Consider the following 22367-nt stretch of genomic DNA (forward strand, 5'->3'; position numbering starts at 1 on the left):
TCACGCTTGTTCAAGTAATGTTGCCGATACTCCATGGTCCTGTTGTGTCCCGAGCACAGGGTCAACAGTGACTGGTAAGCGCTATGAATAATTTTCCTATGGGCATAGGCGTAGCGAGATACCCTGCAAAATTTATGGATGAGAGCGGTTTTTACGACGCTGTAATTATTGTCTTTGTTTTATCAAAAGATAATGAATGTGTCATAAACGCCTGCACTCCCTCATAAATTTTGCAGGGTTTCTCGCTACGCCTATGATAGGTAACTATCCCAGGATAAGGAGTGCATCCGCGTGATTATCTTTCCTTTTGAAATATTATTGAATAACACAGCAACATTCGAATTATAATACTGAGGGATATAAAACGCCTAAAAAGAGCATTCAGGTCGTCCCAAAGTTAAATATAAATCATTATCCTGTTTGAGTTTCAATCTAGTTCTCCAACTTTCGTTTTTCAGAGTTTCTTCACAACATATTGATGGCACTTGGTTAAGGAACTGGCAGAGAACATGTAAGTCAAATTACCTTCAAATTCCTACTTTTTACTTACAATTACCAGGAAAAGTGTGAGTCGGACAGGAAGTCAATTATCATGAAATCCAAATTGATGGCGAAAATAAGCATAATCGTCTAGTTCTGCCATAATGGCTCCAATATTTAGGTATGGGATGGTTTCTAGGAAAATATTTTTCCATTGGATGCGAGTTTGGATTAGCCTTTCTTCTGTTAGGCTATGAATGGGTCTGCATGTTTTTAAAAATCACTGCTCATAGCTCATCAGATAGATACAGAGCGTCATTTTTAACTTTAGGGTTGCAGGAGCGCTTCACGCTCCTTTATAACCGATGTCGATGATAATGATGTAGAGAAGTTTGCTTTCCATTAGTTCTTCAATCGAGACAAAAAGTCTTGGAACTGAATTGTTTTTAAGAAAAAGAATTGTTCCAGCTTTTTTGGCCCAGCGCTAGCGAAAGGGCCTTTCAAGAGGAACTTTCCGTGTGTCTGTCCTGTCCTGTCTGTCCGCAGTCCGTGCCGTGTTCTGTTTTTCTGTCCTCTCTCACTCCTGTCCGTGCCATGGTTGCCCTTTTGGTGCGATTCAATCGGGGGCATTCGCATAAAATTTAATCGGTTTGCTCGGGTCGTCTTAGGCTGCGTGCTGTAAAAGAATAGCGAGATTATATTATATCGATTCTACTGCGGCCGTGGGTTTATTTGCTCCAAACGGAATCCAAGATGGCGCCTGAGAATCACATTTTTGGTTGTCGGTCAATGTTTTGATTTCTTTATGGACCTTGAGACTTATAAAGGAAAGTTTACTGTTTCAAATGTTTTTCAATTAGTTAAGTGTAGCTCTGACTTGCACCCACAGAAGTGGATGCTCATACTTATTGACCTAAAAGCTTTTAAAGACTATTTGAAAGTTGCATTTTTTACACTCATTTTGCTTGAGGGTTTTCATCGATGTTTTCTCATTATTATTCAAAATGAAGGTTCAAACACCAACCAGATTATTACAGGTATGTTCTCTTATGTAATGTTTACTACTCTCTTGCTATCTCCTTGATGATCAAGAGGAATCAGGCATTTTATCAGAATAATTATTAACTTAACGTGTGCGAAATGGGCTATTCAAAAAAAAAATTGTATAGGGGTATTGACGAACTTTTTTCACTAACCCCTCTGGAAATTTTGAATAACAAACAATCCCCTGGAAATTAGGAGTCGACACCCCTGGAAAGTAAAATTTTGTGAAAAAGGGCCTGGAAAGTGACTATTGATGCCAGTTTAGGAGGAGAGAACCCCCTGGAAACCTTTAAAATAACCCCCTTGGAAAATCTGAAAATGACCAAAAGCCCCTTGGAAAATCAAGGCTCAGTCCCCCCTGGAAAAGTTCGTCAATACCTCTGTATGGTTTAAAAATGGAATAGCCCAATGTGTGTTCAGGCTTTCATATTCGACAAAAAAAATTATTCAAACAGCAAGAGGTTGACTAGAATAGCCTCTATTTGTATTGTTGGATATTTTGATTCTTTTTCTGCATAAAATTATGGTGAAATTTTATATTTGTTGAGCTTTTTTAAAGGAGTCTCGATCATGCTCAGCTTTTTAGTTTACATCACCAGACGGTGTCAATCGAACGAATCGAACGCAATCGAATAATTGCAATTCGATTGTCGAACGCAATCAAATCGCAATAGAATATTACCCAGGATTTGCTGTTCGATTGCTTTGATTACGTTCGATTGTATTCAATTACGTTCGATTGATTCAATTGTATTAGTATGGTACTTAAGCGCTCGGCCGCCCGCGCTAAGAAGCTCTAACAGAGTGATCCAATTTAATTTAATCGCAATCAAAAATCGCAATTAAAAATTCATCGTACATAATCGTAATCGAACGAAATCGAAGATTAATCCAATGTAATTGACAATCGAACCATACATACCAGACGACATAATTAATCAAAATTTTCAAAGGTTGCTGCACTAAAATTGTGAGTATTCGATTAAGTTCCACTTAAACTTTGACAACAGGAAATGTTCGACAAATTCGATCAAAACTCTGTTCAACAAAGTTTGACAACAAAAAATGTTTGACAAATTCGACAAAAAGTCTGTTCAACAAAGTTGAAAACCAAACAAATTCTTTCAACGGTCACACTCTTTAAGAGAAAACGCAATTTCAGAAATATGGTTTTTATTTTAGTAAGTGAGGACAGCAATAAATTCAAATTTCCCACAGTAAATTTTTTGTACAATATACCGTGAAGTCAGGTAACTTGCATCAGTGGAGGCTAACATGCATAGCAAAGTGAAATCAAAACAAAAATGGTAGAGTAGAGCTGCGAGCGAAGCTGCATAGTTCATTTGTTTTGAAATTTTGCTGCTTTGATTGGTCAGTCATTTGAGGGCTATACATGACCATGTTAGCCTTCACTGATGCAAGTTACCCGATCTCACGGTAGGGGTAGGAGTTTGTAATTTCAAATTTTTACAGCGGCTTGGCAGCACATGCTGGGCTCAGAATCACTGACAAATAACTTTGTTGGTTCGAGCCGGGCTCAAATCTACTGTTTTGAAAAAGTTGTCGCAAGGCATTTTGAGCATTCTCCATGTTGCAGCTTGTATTGCGGTTTTGTCTGATTTTGCAAGTTTCAGTTGCCTGTTTCTCCTGGTAAAATTGAACTAAAAAGCTCAAATTTTGTACACAATTTCAGCATATCATAATGATTAAAAAATAAACAATAAGGACATTTTAGATACATTTATCTAAGAAAATTAAGCCATTTCAGTCCAAAACGGTCAAAAGTGCTTATCGGCACCACCCTGTCAGACACCATCTTGAAATAGCCTCATTTTGGGAAAAACACTTACTGAATTATGATCTGCATCTGAAAGTGAGTCACTGTACAAAATTTCAGCCAATAACTCCAAATTGTTCAGTTTTTATGGACATTTTTATATACAAATTTTGCATTTTTTGAGTGCTGCTATTGAGGTTGCAGCCGCTGTGGTTGCAGGAAATTTTTTTCGAGGCTAGTTTCTTTTTAATTTTACTTTTTTTAATTTGTTTTTGCTCCCTTTAGTTAGAGCTTTAACACAATCATGTTTGTTAAAGATTTTTCAAAAGTTTTATTTTTACATAAATAAGTGTTCCCGTTTCATGTTAGACACATGTTTCATATCAGTTTGTTATATTGTGCTAATATAAGCAAAAAAAAATTTTCTCTTCCTCTTTCTGACCAATCTTGCTCCACATTCGTGCCAATTCAATATAAAAAAGCTTGTAAATTAAAATTGATGATTTTAAGCAAACTTTATCACTCTTATTTAGAAACAAAACTTTTAATGCTGGGCCTTCATGCCCTTGGGCTTCTTGTTTACCATTAAAACTAAATCTATCAAAAATATTAAAAAAAATAATTTTTCCTAAAAGGAATTGAAATAAAAATTTTGAGCTAATAATCTTGAAAATGGATGAAAAAGAATTGCACTACTCTCTCTACTCTAATTCAAACTCCGTTAACAAAATACACCAATCAAATAAAATCAGTTCGGAAAGTTCAAATAGAAATAAGTGTGAAAGGCAACTAAAAATTATAAAAATTAACAAGATCAGGCCCAGGGCCGTTGAAACTGTATATTCCCATCACTCAAATACTCAGTCATGCACCGGTGATGTCCTTCGTCCGGACACCCCCCGAAATGGGTACCCGGCTTGTAATCTTCCCACGAGTCTTTAAAACCAAGTTTCGACCAATGGTTCGCGTGACGTAAAATATCAAGACCATAATGACTCCTTATATAAAGGCCAGGATTGGCTCGATTTTGTGCCCAATGGTCACCCATTTTGACTTTAGTATGATGGCCATGTATACGGTTCGGTGGGTAAATGTTTTTGAATTGAGGCTCAATTTTCCAAGGCTCATAATAATCACCATTTAGTACATGTGCTCCCCAGTTCTCTAGTTTCCAGTTTTTACCATGCATACCGATATAGCCACACCCTCCTATGGGTGGTTTAGCAAGGCTGGAATTACTTAAACATTTCGCTTTGACGTCTATATCTGGTCCGAAGGTAATCCCAATTTCTTTGAATAACGCTTCGTTATGGTATAGCGATGTCATGTTTTGACTCCTGAATGCAAAGTCCTGATCAATATCCCAAGGGAGGGTATCATGTAGCTTGGTAGCGGCAACCCCTGACCCATCCTCTGTAGTGTATGTGTAGCCTAAACGATCAAATAATTTATAAGAGTTGATCAACATCAAGTGAAGTTCTCTCATACAGGCGCGTGGTTTTAACATGTTCTTTTTCAGATATTGACATTTGGCTTTTGATTCTTTATAATCAAATTCGTGATAAGTTTCCTTGATTTTTGATGAAGAGGATGTTGCTACAGTAGTCAAGAATATCTCTGTCATTTCGTTCCTTTGTATAAAATGTTTCCACCGATCTCTTGACAGCTTTCCTAGTTCGGGTTCATCTGTGCCAACACTAAAAATAGTGCAAAGGTGTTTTTTCATAGTTTTACCTTCTCTGTTCAAAGTATAAATCAATTCTGGATATAATAGATCGTCTGGCAATCCCGAATGTTCGCTTAGAAATGTTAACAAATGTCCAGCATAAAGAGCGAACGGTCCGTCAATATAATCACATTTGACCCATCTTCTTTTATATTTTATGTCCGTTCCATATTGTATTCGATATTGACTCCAAATATGTTTCGTCTGGTAGCAACCGGTCTCCCAACGACCGTCCGGGTAAGAAAGTGAACCGGAAACCACGTCACTACTTCCTCTCTTTAACGGATTTAAGAATTTCTCCACATCAAACTCGACCGGTAGTTTTCGTAGTTTCTTAGATACTAAAATATACTGGCGATCGACGTTTTCCACTAACCAGAATAATGTCTTTGCTAACGTGTCCTGTTTCATCACAACCCATTCGAAGGACGGTATTTTCTTTCTTATTTCTGATAACTTAACAGAATTTTTATCATGACTTTCCTTAGATACACCAAGTAAGATATGAACGGATTTAGTCCAATTGAGTCGTGATGATTTCTCCAAATCGTCCAATAGACTGTCTAGATTTTGTATTTCATTGACTGCGTTTAAGATGATGGTCAGACCACGTGTATCTTCTTCTTTACGATTTCCAATGTTCAGGAAACGAGTAAGTCTATTCGCCAAACTCTTCATATCATTTCGAAGCTCGTCGTTTCGTTCGTATCTCTCACCTAACGACAAATGTTTCACGAATTTGTCCACGTGGTTCATTTCCATCGCGTTTTGTTGTGATTGAACGTATTTGTGGAGCAATCCTTGCATTCCACGCAGTTCTTTTGTTTTGCCTTCTTCCTCGATTCGAATCGATTGCACTCGAAATTTCATTTCATAGATCAGTACACATATTAATGTAAACACTGCTGCTACAATGTATAAGTTCTTATTGCGTCCTTTGAAATTCATTACGTAAACCTTTTGATATTTTTCATTGATGTGTCTTTACTACAAAACAAAGACCTCTTCCTGGCTTCTGTCAAATTTTAAAAATGGCGCCTCTTCTGTTGTTGTCGATCGTTCCATGAAGTATTTTCAGTTGGGATCTAAAAATACAGAAAATTACCTCTTAAATTTACACAATATTAGCCTGGGTATCTGGGCTTTTAACCTTTTTTTTTATTTTTAATGTTTCTGGTTTACTGCCTGGTCTTCCTAAAGCGATTCACATTCCAATATCAGAAGGCAGCGCACGCGTATTTTGTCGGTTTAGTTATTGCGCTATGTATATCAAGCTGTAAAGGCAAATGGGCTCTTCCAGTAAGGGGTAGGGGTGTAGGATGAATTGTCCAGGGCTCCCAAAAATTGCATTGTCCATGGGGTAAATCTGCGATGTCCAGGAGTAAATTTTGGTGTCCAGGTGGTTAATTTGATGATTGTCCATGGGTAATTCATTGAAAAAATAGTATATCCTCCACCCCCAATGAACGGATTTTTTCTGAAAGAGCCCAATAGCAGAAACATAAAAAATATTACGTATTGCATATCCAGGCTAGTGCTTTATCATCTCGAACCTTTGCTTTATGTCGCGATAGTGTGGAGTGAATAACTCAATAAAATTTAAAGATTGAACTTTCCATAGTTTATACTCATGTCAATGATACAACATCCAAAAACACATCGAAACACATCGAAAATGCCCTTTATTGTAAACATAGCATCAAAATAACGTCACCCTTCATTCCTGATAATCTATCCAAACAAATAAACATTTTTTTATTAAGAACAAACTATTTCAGAACATTAGGCTTCGATGGTCAAAATATTTTGAACATGTTGAGAATATTTTAAAGGCTTCGCAGTACCGTAGCAAATCCCAATAATTTTTAAAAAAATGGTTATCTTGCAAAATGCAAAGTTTTTATTTTTTAATTTGTCATAATTGTCTTTTAAGTGCATGTTTTGAGTGCACTTTCAAGCAATCTAGAGCTCAAAATTTCAAAATTTAAAAATTGTGACTAAACTTCAGCCCCCAATATGAAAATGCTTTTTACGGCACTGCTTCGTGTACTCTAAATCACTTATTTTCTTAAAAAATCGGACTAAATCTTAAGGACATTTTTGGCTGAAAACTCAAAAAGTTAAGAACATCCGAAGGCTTCAAAACTTTTTCGATGTTCTTATAAAAAAATCTGTAAACATTTGAAATTTGAATATCTCAATTTCCTACTGTTAATACAGTAGATTGCTTTCAAAACAACTTCTCGTCTTTCAAGGATGGCTGTCATGAGCTGAATGAAAGTCATTAACTATTTGCATTCAATTTGAACAAACAAAATATTGCGGTTTTTTGAATGAGACTACTATAAACTGTATTCACTTTCTGCTACGTAATGATATTTTCTTTAGTCACAAAACACTCATACAAGTGCTTATTTTCCCCATTTGTAAGCATTTTGTGCAAGTTCCTACCAAGTCTTAGAGTCTGGAAAGTCTGTTTTTATATAGTTTGTTCTTGTTAAGAGGGGTTTATCTAACAAATCCTGCATTACTAAAAATAGACAAAAAGAACGTCTCAGCTTGAGCAGTTCCTTAACAATTCCTTATTTTTCGGACCATTTTCAGCCTCAAGTTCCTTATAAACGTGCTCCTTATTAAAAAACGTAACTATAAGACATAGGTTATACCACTACATAAATATGCTTGGCAAAAAAGGTGTACCTAATCTCATAACAGACCATCCATTCTGCACATACCACGCTCTGCTCTAAAAGGATATGGCGAATGTGACCTGTAATCTGACCTCCTTCTTCAACTTAGACAAACAAAACCGCGTTATCGGGTTATCGTTTTACAGAGTCTCACTTGAAGTTTAAAAAAGAATATTCTCGAAAAATGGTAGGTTTTATATATGTGAAAATGCTAATTAGAATTAAAAAGTGAAGTCAAAAACATTCAAACCATTGACTTCCAAGCCCGAAGGGCTAGACTCGAAACTCCTGGATGGGAAATGAAGCCACTTTTTTCCCATCCTTAACGCGTGACCCGCGTGGTTTTCACACAGACGCTAGATTGAAAGTTAAACAAAACAAATCGCCAGATGCTGCGTGAAAACAAAGAAAGTACTAGGTTTAATCCTTTATTCTACACGCTTTTTTTTATAAGAATGGTGTAAATCCATTTCATCATGGATATTCTTAACTTTTTTGGGAAAATCATCCTAAAATATTCTTACAGCATTCTTAGGTTTAGGACCCTAATTCAGACTAGATTTAACATTTAGTACATACGTCTCAAGCATAAAATTGCATTTTTGTGAAAGAAGTGAGCCGTTTGGCGTCTTCAATTGACAATTTATAATCGAAAATGCTCTAAAAATGGCATTCTTAGCTTGAGTACCAAATTTTCATGATAGTGATATTCTTAGCATTATTCTGAATTTTTTGGTCATTTTCATCATGGGCTTTCTTATAAAGTGTATTCTTATATATAAAAAAGCGTGTAATTGCGGCGCAAATCCTAAGGCTTCACTTTGCTTGAAAAAGGTTGAAGATTTATCTCGAAAGGGCTTTAAACTCAATGATTCAAACCAAGACTTATAACATGCTTACTTACACATGCTTTTAATACTTCTTTGACACTTTTCCTATTTTTATTTCCTCGTTGTGCTCCCTCGTTTAGCTCTTTTGCAAACACGGAAAAATATGTTTTCTTGTATTGAAAGATTGATGATTTTAGAATCTTTCATCGTATGACCATCATTTTATTCTTGAGGGGTGAAGTTTTCCTATTTCTGACCCCTAGTAAAACTCGCCGACATCCATCACTTGCCTAGGTACCCTCCCCCGTCAAAGCCGTACCCCCAACCCAAACCACCTAGACTGACACTTCCTTCGTGTATCCGAAATATGCAAATCTACCAAACTTTTTTTCAGTCACATACTTTACACAATCATATAATAATATACACTAAAAAAAATCTATCAAGCTTCGAAATCTATATATTAATAGCGGTGCTTTGTGTGTCTGTGTGTCACTTTCGTTTTCGCTTTGTTTGTGTCTTAAAATTATGACTTTTAGTCTCTTGCTCCACAAATTTGTTCCATTAGATTCGCGCCATTTGCAAAAGACGGGGGTAATTTTGTGCCATTTTTTAGCATAACCATGCAAATTCTAGCACCCGTCCAATTGTAAAAACTATGTACGGCTTTTGATTGGCCGATTTTAATAGCAATTCATCTCATTGGTTAATAAAAAGCGATGGTAAAAAGGACTTAAATGTTGTTGGGGGGTGATTTTGACTGAAAACCTTGTACTTTTTTTCATATCCTACCGATGACTGACACCCGTCATTAAATATTTGTAACTTTTTGATTAACTTGATGAAGGAGAAGTTTGGTTCAAAGCGAAAGTTAGATGGAATAAGGAAGAAGCTGTTAGAAATCCAGAGGAAAAATTCTTGACAATACACCTTTCCCGTAATTCAAATTTCTCAGAAATGGCCCGGGAAAATGTGCGCTCCACCGTTGTGTATAAAATTGTTTGGGAGGTAAAAAACGCGTTTTTGCCTGCGAGGGGTTAGGGAAATTGGGATTTGAGCCTCTAACTTTTGACAGCGACCTTCTTTTGGCAAAATATTTTCAGGGTGGTATAATATCATGAATAGGTTGAACATACTAAAATTTGAGGGGATTTTGTTCGACAGAACTTAAGAAAAGCTCAAAAAACCAACTTTCCCTAAGGGAACGCAGGCAAAAACGAGTTTGTTTACCTCCAGAGACCAAACGGTGGAGAGCATCAAAATAATGCGCGCGCATTAGTTTTACGAATTACGGGAAAGGTGTATTATCTTGGATTGGATTGAACTTTCAGGAGAATATGTCCTTCTAAAATGGAGATCTTCAATGTTCAAGACAAGAGTGTAGTATGTTCTTTTTTATATTCTAAGGTAGCTCATGAATTTTAAAAACAATGAGTCAACAAGACAGTCAAGCTCAAGGTATTCTAGGGAATGATGCTTCAGCAAGAGGCCAGCGTAGCAGAAGAGGGAATGCTGAAAATGCACGCAATAGAAGGGCTCAGGAAAATCCTGAACAAGCTGAGGTGCGAAGAGAACAAAATGCACAGGCAATGAGAACTCGCAGAGCTAATGAAAATGCTGAGCAAACTCGGCAGCGCAGGCAAGCTGATTTAGAGCGAACTAGGCAAGTGCGTGCCAATGAAAATTTAGAGCGTCAACAACAAAGAAGGCAAGCCAATTTGATGAGAATGCGTAATGTTCGTGAAAATGAAAATGAAGAACAGGTTCAGCGCAGGCGTGCTGCAGCTCGAGATAGATTTCGTAGACCAAGGCGTTTGAATGCTGCTCAAATTGGTAATCCCCTTCCAGAGGAGCACTATTTAGGCACTTTTGATCACCTTTGTGAGTATTGCCAGGCAATCAAGTTTGCAAATGAAGATGAATTTAGATGTTGTGAAAAAGGGAAAGTCGCTCTTCCGCAATTAGATCCTTTTCCACCTCAGCTTGAGCATCTCTTTAGCAATAATTCAAACCAATCAAAACTTTTTCGTAAAAATATTAGGATCTATAACAATGCCTTTGCTTTTGCCTCCTTTTGTGCTAATTTGAGACCACCTCCTGGTAACGGACCTCCAACTTTCAGAATATGCGGTCAAATTGTCCACCGTCTTGGCAATGTTTTTCCAGATCAACAGCAACCACAATTTGCTCAACTGTATATAATTGAGGCAGCTACTGCTTTGGACTTGAGAATGCAAAATCCTTCAGCAGCAGAGTGCAATCGTGAGACTATGGCCCTCATTCAAGATATTCTTGATAATATTAATCCTTATGCTGCCACTTACAAACATTTGCGTCAAGTTGAGCAAGAAGAACATCGTCAAGCTGCAGCTGAAAATAGGCCGCTGCCAATTGTCCGAATGAAGATGTTTGAGGGTCCTGATCAGAGAAGATATAATGCTCCTTTGCATGAAGAGGTTGCTGCTGTTTTTTCGGGGGACGATGGAGCTCCACCAGGTGATATGAGTATTGTTGTGCATCCACGAAACGCACCTCTCCGAACCATTTCAATCATATCCAGTATTGTGGATCCTTTAGTTTACCCACTTCTCTTTCCAAGGGGTGACCCAGGCTGGGATAGGACCCTTCCCCATGTAGCTGAAAGAGCTTCAAGACAGAGGAACCATGTCACACAACTTGAATATTACGCATATAGGTTAGCTATTCGTAGAGGGTTCTCTGCTCTTCACCTTTCAGGGAAACTTTTCCAACAGTTCATTGTTGATGCATATACTAAGGTGGAAGGTAATAGGCTAAACTACCATCGGTTCCATCAACAAGAAATAAGGGCAGATTCATATCAGGGCCTGGTAGACCATCTTGAAAATGCTGCGCAACAGAGGGATTTAAATGCAGGTCAGGTCATTGTTTTGCCTTCTTCATTTTCGGGATCCCCTCGGGCTATGCACCAATTGTATCTAGATGCCATGGCTGTTGTTGCGAAGCACGGAAAGCCAGACACTTTTCTGACATTCACCTGCAATCCTAAGTGGAGAGAGATAACTGAAAATTTACTTCCAAACCAACGGGCCCATGACAGGCCAGATTTACTTACGCGTGTCTTTCGAATGAAGTTAGCTGCAATGAAGAAAGAAATAATGAAGGATGGTATTTTAGGTATGGTTGTAGCCCGTGTTGATGTGATTGAATTTCAGAAACGTGGGCTTCCTCATGCCCATCTTCTAATTCATTTTGAAGCTGAGTTTAAACTGAGAAATGCTGACGATATTGACCGCTTGATTTGTGTGCGCAGCTTCCTGATCCAGAGACAGAGCCGGTGCTCTATGAAATTATAAAAGCTAATATGATTCATGGACCCTGTGGTGTTTTGAACAACACCTGTCCTTGCATGAAAGATGGTAGCTGCTCAAAAGGCTATCCTAAGTCTTTTAATGATGCCACAGTTATGAATGTGGATGGTTTTCCACTTTATCATAGACCAGATAATGGTCGCACAGTTCGAGTGAGAAATGTTGATCTAGACAATAGGTGGGTGGTGCCCTACTCTCCCTATTTGTGCAAAAAATATAATGCCCACATCAATTTGGAAGCCTGTGTTTCAATAAAAGCAGTTCAATATCTTTATAAATACATCTACAAAGGTCATGACACAGCTCATATTGAAATATCAGAGAGACTTGATCATGATGAAATCAAGACTTTCCTTGATGCACGATATGTTTCAGCTCCTGAAGGTTGTTGGCGTTTGTTTAAGTTTGATATGCACACTCAAAGTCATAATGTGGTTAGGTTAGCTGTACATCTACCAAATTTCCAAAGAGTATATTTTCGCCCAGGTGAAGAAGGAAACGCTGTTCAAAGAGCTGAGCAAAAGGAAACTAAACTAACTGCCTGGTTTTTGTTAAATCAAAATGATCCCACTTCTAGGCAAATTCTATATTCTGATATCCCTCATGATTATGTCTTTAATAACAACCGTTGGAAAGCAAGAGAGCGTGGCACAGTCATAAGTAGGATGTATAATGCTAGCATTCGTGAAGGTGAAAGGTATTTTTTGAGAGTTCTGTTATTGCATGTGCCAGGAGCAACATCTTTTGAATTTTTGAAAACTTTTGATGGGGTCCTTTATCCAACTTTCAGAGAAGCATGTTTGGCGAGGGGACTACTTGCTAATGATAATATCTGGGTTGACACCTTAAATGAAGTAGTTCATGTTGCGTCTCCGTTGAAAGTCAGAAGGACTTTTTGCACTATCCTAATTCATGGTGAGCCTAACAACCCAGCAGATCTTTGGGAGAACTACAAAGAATTTATGATGCAAGACTTTTTGAGACAACATGTTGAATTGCAAGCTGAACAGATGGCATTGGCACACATTGAACTTATGCTTAAGCAGTTTGGCAAATCTTTGGATGATTTTAATCTACCTCATTTAGATTTTGGACTTGTAGAGCAACTGCCAGATGCAGAAGCAAACAGACAAGAAGCTGCTGAAATTAGGCCGTTGTTAAATAATGACCAAACCATTGTAGCAGATGTAGTTCTTGAAGCTCTTTCTAATAATGATCATAACTCTACCAAGCTTTTTTTCTTAGATGGGCCAGGGGGGACAGGAAAAACTTTCACATACAATTACATTATAAAAGAAGCCAGGGCTCGATCATTCTCTGTTGCCACTTCTTCTTGGACTGGAATTGCAGCAACTCTTCTAGATGGTGGAAAAACTTGCCACAGTCTGTTTAAGTTGCCAGTGCCCATCAATGATGGTTCTACATGTAATGTGAAACCAAACAGTACACATGCAGCCTTTTTGAGAGATCAAGATATTTTCATCTTTGATGAAAGCTCCATGATTCCAAAGTATGCACTAGAGGCTGTGGATATTATGCTGAGAGACATATGTAGCAGCCATATACCATTTGCTGGTAAGGTAATTCTGCTTGGTGGTGATTTTAGACAAACACTCCCTGTCGTTAAAAGGGGAAGTGCTGCTCAGGTGGTAGAAAGCTGTTTGAAAAGCAGCCAGCTTTGGCCCCTTGTCCAAATTTTTCATCTTCATCAAAATGTGCGGGCAGGACCAGGTGAGATGGAATTTTCAAATTTTCTTCTGCAGTTAGGTGAGGGAAATCTGCCGACAAAACAAACTGATCCATATCTTGGTAGTATTCAAATCCCTGACCAGTGTGCAATTTCCACTGATTCTGATTTAATTGAGCATGTTTTTGGTAACTTTGAAGATGGGGGTGACTTTACAAAAAGGGTTATTCTGACTCCAACAAATGAAGAAGCCCTTGAAATCAATGAGCAAATTTTGGGTCGTCTGCCCGGGGATATTCATACTTACACTAGCTTTGATTCTGTTGTTGCTGATACCCAAGAAGAAGAGTTGACCTTTACCCTCAAGAATTTATAAATTCTATTATTACACCTAGCGGAATGCCAAAACACAGGTTGAATTTAAAAGTAGGCTCTGTTATTATGCTACTTAGAAATCTTTCCATAAAAGATGGCCTCTGTAATGGAACTAGACTTATCATTCGCAATCTACAGGATAATATCATCGATGCCGAGATTCTCACCGGTTTTCATACAGGTCAAAGAACTTTAATCCCTAGAATTACTTTTTGTCCTAATGATACTCACTTGCCTTTCCAACTCAAAAGAGTCCAGTTTCCAGTCAGGTTATCTTATGCGGTTACTATCAACAAAAGTCAAGGCCAAACGTATGATAAAGTTGGTATCTCTTTACGAAGGCCATGTTTTTCACATGGACAATTGTATGTTGCTTTTTCACGCACTCGTGCTTTTAACTGTGTCAAAGTTCAGGTCTGTAATTCATTCAAACAAGGCTATGTTAGAAGAAGGTGCTTCACACAAAATATTGTTTACCCTCAAATTTTATGAGTCGTTTTTCCATGTATTCTGTTTTCATGAGCTACTTTAGGGTGTAAAAGGATTGATAACTGAGGGAACAAACATAATTTGATTGACTAATACTTTCTTCATTTTAATCATTTGTTGTGTCTTATAAATAATAAAATTGTGTTTCTGTATATAATAGTAGATGTGGTTAGCTTTTCTTACTTGCGTTGTTTTTCACATAATTTATGATTGAGTTGGGCAGGGCATTGATAAGAAATTATCATTGCTTGTGCAAATTACAATTTTGATGACATACACGGCTAAACCTTTTAGAAAGAGATACTTTGTTACTGCCTTACATTCAATCACTTGAAAACCGCCATCAAGATGTCTAAGTTTGGAAAGAAGACATTTTTGTATCAACACAACTCGCGTACTATTGAGACCCCGTTCTATATGGGAGACTGACCGTTTAATATGGTTAGTTTTTGGCAATTACATTTACCAACCTGCTCAAGATTAACTGTCAACAAGTTCCATCACTTCCCAACTTGGATTGGAGAACCTTCAATGAGATCCCCATTCTATGGGAGACAAACCACTTGAAATGGTTTGTTTTTGGAATTCATCTACCACTGATCAACAATGTTCTGTGATCCAAGCAGTATCAAGGAATTTCTTTTCGCATTGTTCATTTTTCAGCTTTTTCAAACAGAATTTATGTCCATCCCTTTGCTATTTGCACAACCAATGATGATTTCTTATCCCAGGGCTTGATTAATGATGATTTGTATTAAAACTGAGATTAAGCCCTGGTAATTTTCAAACTTTAGCTGATCATGTATTGTTTACTTATTATTGATTTGTCTCGAACAGTTTTTTAGTATTTTCAAACTAATTTTTTTTCAGTAATTATTAAGTCAAAAAAAATTACTATAAACAATGGGCAATCTTTTTACAACCAGCAAGCAATTACCCCGCTTCATGAAAGACCAAGAAATCCAAACGGCTAAAATCGCACCAAAGATGGTCTGTTCTGCTACTCAGACAGCCTGTGGTCCTGTCATGAATGAAATTGATGACCACAGTAAGTGCTTTCACTTATTTCGGTTTTGATCATTGTCACTAATTCATTTTGGAAAACAAGCTTTTCATAAATCTCCACATAAATTTGCACTTTAGTTCACTACATTTTTTGGTAAATTTCATGACGTTTAAAAGACCCAAATTACAAATTACAAATTTACAATCCTATTATTTTCTTTTAAGACTTTTTTTGTTTTCCTATTAAAGCACGGTTGATACTGGGCATCGTTGCACAGTCCAGAGAGGAACTCAAGCAACTACTGAAGAGTCAGAAGAGAATTGAGAGTGGTGAGGAAAATTTCTTAATTTTCTTTTCTTTTCTCAGATTGTTGAAATACCAAAACCTCCGTATTACTGGGACTTGCTTTTGATAGGCCTTAATAAAATATGTTGTGGTCATTATGACAACAAAAAAAATAAAAAATGTATCGAATAATCTTTTTTTTCTTTTAGTCAGTGGATACTATGCGCGATCACGTGCTTCGTCAACGTCATCATCCTCCTCCTCCTCTAGATATTCCCCGTACACCAAAATCAAGAACCGTTAAATCGTTGAACAGAAGACGTTGTTGGGTTGCTTGCATGTTGGATTCCTGTTATTTTAGACTTTTTTAATGACTTTTTTATGAGTTTTATATGCTCCCGAGTAATCTACATAGTAGAGACCACTATGTCGCAAGAATAAAACTTTCAGTGTGTAGGAGCTTGTGCAAAGAAGTTTTATGATTTATTGTTGTTCCTTGAATGTAAAAGATCAAAATTTGAGAGGTGAGGCCGGGTGTGACCATCCGTTGCCATTGAAACTGACGTCATTTGTTACTATCGCCTCACCTCTCAAATTTTGATCTTTTACATTCAAGGAACAACAATAAATTATAAAACTCCTTTACACAAGCTCCTACACACTGGAAGACAAAATGGCCTCTACTGACAGTGTTGAGTTTTTTTCACTATGCCTCACTCTCATTTTTCCATTGTGGAGGCACCTACTGCTCCTAACCAGAATTGTTCGCCAAAGCTAACACTGCCCTTTTTCTGAATTATGATATCAAGTGTTACACCCATTTCTTCTGTTCTCCAGTCTTCAATTCTAGAAGACTTCAACACGTAACTCTTGGTCACATAAGAGCAAGGTTCAAATCGTTGTACACACAAGAACATTGATTTAAATGTACGCAGTTATACACCTGTTTAAATGTTATCTATTTATCAAAATTTTATACCCTTTATAATAAAACAGAAATTATATTTTAGAAGAGAAAGTATTTATTTAATAGAAAATATTTATTTTATAAATTTTGCATTTTTATTTTTTGAATTTGTAACTTATTTTTACTTATTTTTAGAATTATTTTGATGAAGATAACATTATTACATTATTTGATATCTAAACTGTCAAAGCATTCTTAAGAGTTTCATCAAATGTAATATCTTCCAGGCTTGACCGCCCAAATTTATCAATACATGAATTTCCTATTAGCAGATTTGTGTAAAAAAGTCACAAAAAACGTCGAGAAAAGCTCTGATTGGCTGAAATATGGCACACATAAGCATATTTTTTCAATATGTCCAGAATATGAGGTAATCTTTGCATGCCTCCGCCAATCAAAAGTTTGTTTACCCGACGTTTTTTCGTGACTTTTGCATGAATCTGCTAATAGGAAATTTGTGTATTCTACAAAACTAAAAATATACTTGAATTTTTTTGTTTTCCTATGTAGGAACTTTTTTATTGGTCCAGTCCTTGATCCTATAATCTTTGCTTCAAAGAGTCGGCTTTATGGAAATCTGAGAATTCATTTGATTGTGCTTTTCCTTCATTATCCAAAGAGCTTTTAATGCGTTCAGCAACAGCTATACCGGCGTGCGACGCCGGATACCGGCTAGTATATTATATTTGAAAGTTTTGGCAAATTTTTCATTTTATATTTATATAAATTATGATATGAGCAAGCTCTTCTCTATATATTTTTCATCAATAGGATAATAATTTATTTTGCTTATATCTTTCCCATATAGAGCTCTCGATATGAGTAAAATCTAAATAAAATATTTTAAGCATATGTGCTTTATAGCAAAACCAGGAAGCCATTTAAAAGGCGAGTCCCATACTAAAAAGATAATAAGATTCGCGAAGGCTTTCAAGTTTATAATCAATACAAAATCAGCTTTAGATCGCAGTGATCGAAAAACAATTGCGCTAACATATTATCACGGCAGTGTTGTTTTGAAATATTTAAAGACATTTTTTTTAAAGACGTTTATCCAATTTTCACAACATCCATATAACGTTAGACGAAGGTTCAAGCAACGTTCATTGGCCGGGAGCCATTGCCCTCCTCCCACCTTTTTGCAGACCTTATTTATGTACATTAGAGCAACCTCAAATAAAAACTGTTTTCTCCCCGTTTTAAAAAGTGATAAAGTTCCTTTGTCGCCCAACTGGTGGGCGACAATTTTTTTCAAAAATATTACACCCCCTCCCCACTTCAATTGACTCGCCGGGGCCCATGACGTTCAGTGCCAGCTAGGGTAAATTACATTTGACCCATCACTTTAGAGTGAGCAGGAGCCGGCTAAATACATTTTCTGTTATGAAATCTTCACAAATATAAATGTACGCACACGATTTTTCCACGAAATAACCATTTGTCGGGATCCATCCTATGTCCATCATATTATGCGCGTTTCCTCACAATTCTCAAAACACATAAACCTTGATATTTATATAATATCAAAGCATATATTGTTATGAATATATCGAAAGCGGAGAAAATTTGTTGTACATATTTACCATAATTTCAGAAACACGTTCCATGTTGCTTAGATACTGTTGATTTTGAGTACATAATGACCATAATGGTTGCTATTGTTTAACATCCACATGGCGTATAATTGGTGACCGCCACAACGCCATAAATTTAAGAGCAATTGCACCTAAGAAAATCTGTAAGTGGGATCATTGATGTCTTGGATTTTTTTCTTTTTTAGATATGTTGTGGGGGTTCATGGGTGGAACAAAATTCCAAAATTTGAGCCTCAGAGCTCAAGCCGTTCCGGAGATATCGCATTTTGAAGTTTCAAAAATTTTGTCTAAAATACAGACCGGTAATTTACAGACCAGAATTCCAAATTGCTATAACTCCTTATTGGTAAGTCCAAATGACATGAAATTTTGCACAGATACACAAGACCATAAACATTTTCTAAAAACAAAAACAAAATAAAAAGTTTTATTTCAAAATGGCGGATATTTGAAGCCAAAGTTTTGAACTGCTTGAAAATACCGGTTGGATTTGATTCTCAGTTATTCCCGGCCCGAGATTCCAAATTGAATTTCTTTTTCAGATCCTGAAAGATCAATCCTTTAACTACCAAATATCAAAAATCTGTCGTGGAGAATTCATTTTTGGCTCAATAAATCAATTTTAAAGATGACCTATATTTTCCGAAAATTCCCTAGCAACGCCCTAGCGACAAGGCTTTAACAGGCTACACCATGTACCAGAAGGCTCAAAAACTGGCTTTAATGATTGACAGTCCATTTCTGGACAGTCGTGATCATAGACTGATCAAATCATAGGATATTCCTCTATATGCAAAAGATTATTCATAATTTTCACTGCCTGCGATGATATTAAGAGCCATTTTTTTAAGAGTCTTCAGGGTGTGATACCTCATCCTCTTGGATTTTGATGAAATTTTGACCAAATGATCTATCACACAAGAAAACAAGACGCTGAAAATTTCACCTTGATATCTCACGTAGTTTTGAAGATACAGCGTCTCAAAGAAAGGCTACTAAGCGAAAATTGACCCCTAAATTTCATGAACTCTGGTGACTCCTCAAAATTTCTAAGTCCAAGTGTCGTTAATTAGCTTTAGACTGTCCAATATTTCTTGTCCAGAAGATTTAAACATCATTGTTTGCAGTATCTCATAAAATATCACCCTAGTAATGTTGCTTAGTTATTTAAGAATCAACAAGTAAGGCTGTTAGTGTACACTTAAATATAGAGATATTGGACAGTCTAAAAGTTAATCACGACACTTGGACTTAGAAATTTTGCGGTAAAGCGCAAATTATTGTCAAAGTAGGATTTCTGAAAGATTCTAAAAAGTTTTTGAATAGGAATTAAGTACTGTTAAACCCATTTAGTTGAAGTAACCTGCTTATATTTAAGAGTAATATTCACCAAACTGTGAAAGATTGAGGCTTTTCCTGAAAATATAGGCCCTGGAATGGTAAGAAAGGCCAGATGTCAATCTCGCATTTTTTTACATATTCTGTACTTAAAAATAAAGAAACAGTCATAAAATGTCATCTGTTGATGGAAATGACCTGAAATCTTTTACAGTTGTTCCCTTAATACCAATGATTAGTTGGCTAGAGAAGATCAACCAATATTTTGACAAAAAACTAACCTTTAAAGCCCTTAAGTGGGCCTGATTTAGCATTTTAAGAGAGAAAAAACAATGAAGTTAAGCAAATTTTCAATCAATCATATCTTCAAGAGACTTCAAAAACCCACTGAGATTTTTTGAGGCTATAAACTAGACCTACTAAGGAAGCCTTGCTGAAAGTTTCAAAAAAATTTGTTGTTGCCGCAAAAAGATATGCCATCTTGAATTTTGCTCCAGATCTGCCAAAATAGCAATTTTTTTGGCCATTTTTGACAGTTACGCAAATATGGAAATCCTGAAAATGTTGTTTTTGTGGCCAAAACCCACCAGTAAACCACTCCAGGTCAAAAGTTTGCTTTAAAAAAGTCTCAAGGACTATCAGCAGCCAGCTAAAAGTGCTTCGAAACCCAGATTACGCAGTCTGAAGCCCTCTGTATCCACTGTATATAAATCAGCTTTCTAATGTACTTGAATAAAAATTCATTGGCTTTCAAAATCTGCTCCTCATCAGAGTTCATGAAATTTAGGGGTCAATTTTCGCTTAGTAGCCTATCTTTGAGACGCTGTATCTTCAAAACTAAGTGAGATATCAAGGTGAAATTTTCAGGGTCTTATTTTCTTGTGTGATAGATCATTTGTACAATTTCATCAAAATCCAAGAGGATGAGGTATCACACCATGAAGACTCTTAAAAAAATGCCTCTTAATATCATCGCAGGCAGTGAAAATTATGAATTTCTTTTGCATATAGAGGAATATCCTCTAATGATTTGATCAGTCTATGATCACAACTGTCCAGAAATGGACTGTCAATCATTAAAGCCAGTTTTTGAGCCTTCCAGTACATGGAGTAGCCTGTTAAAGCCTTGTTGCTAGGGCGTTGCTAAGGAATTTTTGGAAAATATAGGTTATCTTTAAAATTGATTTATTGAGCCAAAAATGAATTCTCCACGACAGATTTTTGATATTTGGTAGTTAAAGGATTGATCTTTCAGGATCTGAAAAAGAAATTCAATTTGGAATCTCGGGCCGGGAATAACTGAGAATCAAATCCAACCGGTATTTTCAAGCAGTTCAAAACTTCGGCTTCAAATATCCGCCATTTTGGAGAAAAAATTTAATTTTTGTTTTTGTTTTTAGAAAATGTTTATGGTCTTGTGTATCTGTGCAAAATTTCATGTCATTTAGACTTACCAATAAAGAGTTATAGCAATTTGGAATTCTGGTCTGTAAATTACCGGTCTGTATTTTAAACAAAATTTTTGAAACTTCAAAATGCGATATCTCGGGAACGACTTGAGCTCTGAGGCTCAAATTTTGGAATTTTGTTCCACCCATGAACCCCCACAACATATCTAAAAAAGAAAAAAATCCAAGACATCAATGATCCCACTTTAGATGATTCAGGGATTTTCTTAGGTGCAATTGCTCTTAAAGAGGTGTAACTATATCATATTAGAGAGGAAAGAAAGTCGCCATTCTATGCCCTGAGCTGACAAATTTAGTTGGGTTTCCGTAACCCAAGCCTTCGAAAACATTTTCTGAAGAAAATAAATATTATTGCACTTTATTTGCAATTTGAATGCGGTACCATCAACTCATGGTGCGTGCACCCTCAACCCTTAACTATCTGACCTTAGGTTAAAAGTTAAAAGCTTTTTTTATACTGGTTACATCATCTTAGAACATTTAAAAGATCTGATTTTACAATAGTATTATTTATATGAATAATCTCAGCAACTTGGAATATCCAATCCTACTCTGAAATTTTGAATACCAATCTGTCGCTTCACGGGTTTCTATTAAGTTTTTGTTTATCTGTTTTAGTCGATGGTCCTTCACGATCTTTGGAGTTTTTAAATTTGAAATTGCAAACGTACGCGGGTAAGTAGTTTTTTTTAAAGCAATTGTTCCTACAGTCAACTCTCTCTAATTCGAACCTCTATTATTCGAATCTTTCTATAATTCGAACTAGAATATTGTTCCCCTCTGTTAGAAAATAGTATAAAATACTCTCTACTATTCGAATCTTTCTCTGATTCGAACCAGAATATTGTTCCCCTTAGTTTGAAAGTAGTATATAATACTCTCTATAATTCGAAGAAAGTTGTTGGTCCCTTGGAGATCGAATTAGAGAGAGTCAACTGTATTATTATTCTTGATTTGTTGAATGTCTTTTTCAAGCGTTCTAAAACTATGTACTGTTAATATAGCGGCCGATGCTTTCCGCATTTTTGTTCACTATCAATAAAGGGGAATCGAGTCTGATTGTATCGTCATGTAGACACAATGCTGCACCAATTCACTGAATAATTCTAAAATTTACCGACAAATTATTGATATTATAAAGCTAGATAGAATATAAAATTAGTTTTTTCTGTTTTTTTTTTATTCTCTAAAATAAAGTATAAATTTTGTGCTTAATTTTATGAGGAAACTTTTTTGGTACGCGTCTCACAATCGAGTCT

At 36.3% G+C, this 22367-nt stretch overlaps 3 protein-coding genes across 3 annotated transcripts in view; 2 read left to right on the top strand and 1 right to left on the bottom strand.

The window, feature by feature from the left end:
* LOC136797674 (WD repeat-containing protein 81-like) overlaps positions 1–22367 on the top strand; it is a 46411-nt gene that overhangs the window by 18968 nt on the left and 5076 nt on the right. The window contains exons 18-19 of the mRNA XM_067054589.1: positions 459–511; positions 21727–21783. Coding sequence (XP_066910690.1) covers positions 459–511; positions 21727–21783 — 110 coding nt within the window. The remainder of the gene's footprint in view (positions 1–458; positions 512–21726; positions 21784–22367) is intronic.
* Positions 3880–6683, bottom strand: LOC136798628 (uncharacterized). The gene is made up of 2 exons (XM_067055607.1): positions 6543–6683; positions 3880–6112 (listed from the first exon to the last, which is right to left on the bottom strand). The coding sequence occupies exon 2, from the start codon at positions 5973–5975 to the stop codon at positions 4116–4118; it is 1860 nt and encodes a 619-aa protein (XP_066911708.1). The 5' UTR covers positions 5976–6112; positions 6543–6683; the 3' UTR covers positions 3880–4115.
* Positions 15323–16136, top strand: LOC136799571 (uncharacterized). The gene is made up of 3 exons (XM_067056561.1): positions 15323–15496; positions 15703–15783; positions 15949–16136. The coding sequence occupies exons 1-3, from the start codon at positions 15352–15354 to the stop codon at positions 16041–16043; spliced, it is 321 nt and encodes a 106-aa protein (XP_066912662.1). The 5' UTR covers positions 15323–15351; the 3' UTR covers positions 16044–16136.

The sequence above is a fragment of the Clytia hemisphaerica genome, unplaced genomic scaffold (genome assembly GCF_902728285.1).
Source record: "Clytia hemisphaerica strain Z4C2 unplaced genomic scaffold, Clytia hemisphaerica genome assembly, whole genome shotgun sequence".
NCBI classification, from domain to species: Eukaryota; Metazoa; Cnidaria; class Hydrozoa; order Leptothecata; family Clytiidae; genus Clytia; species Clytia hemisphaerica.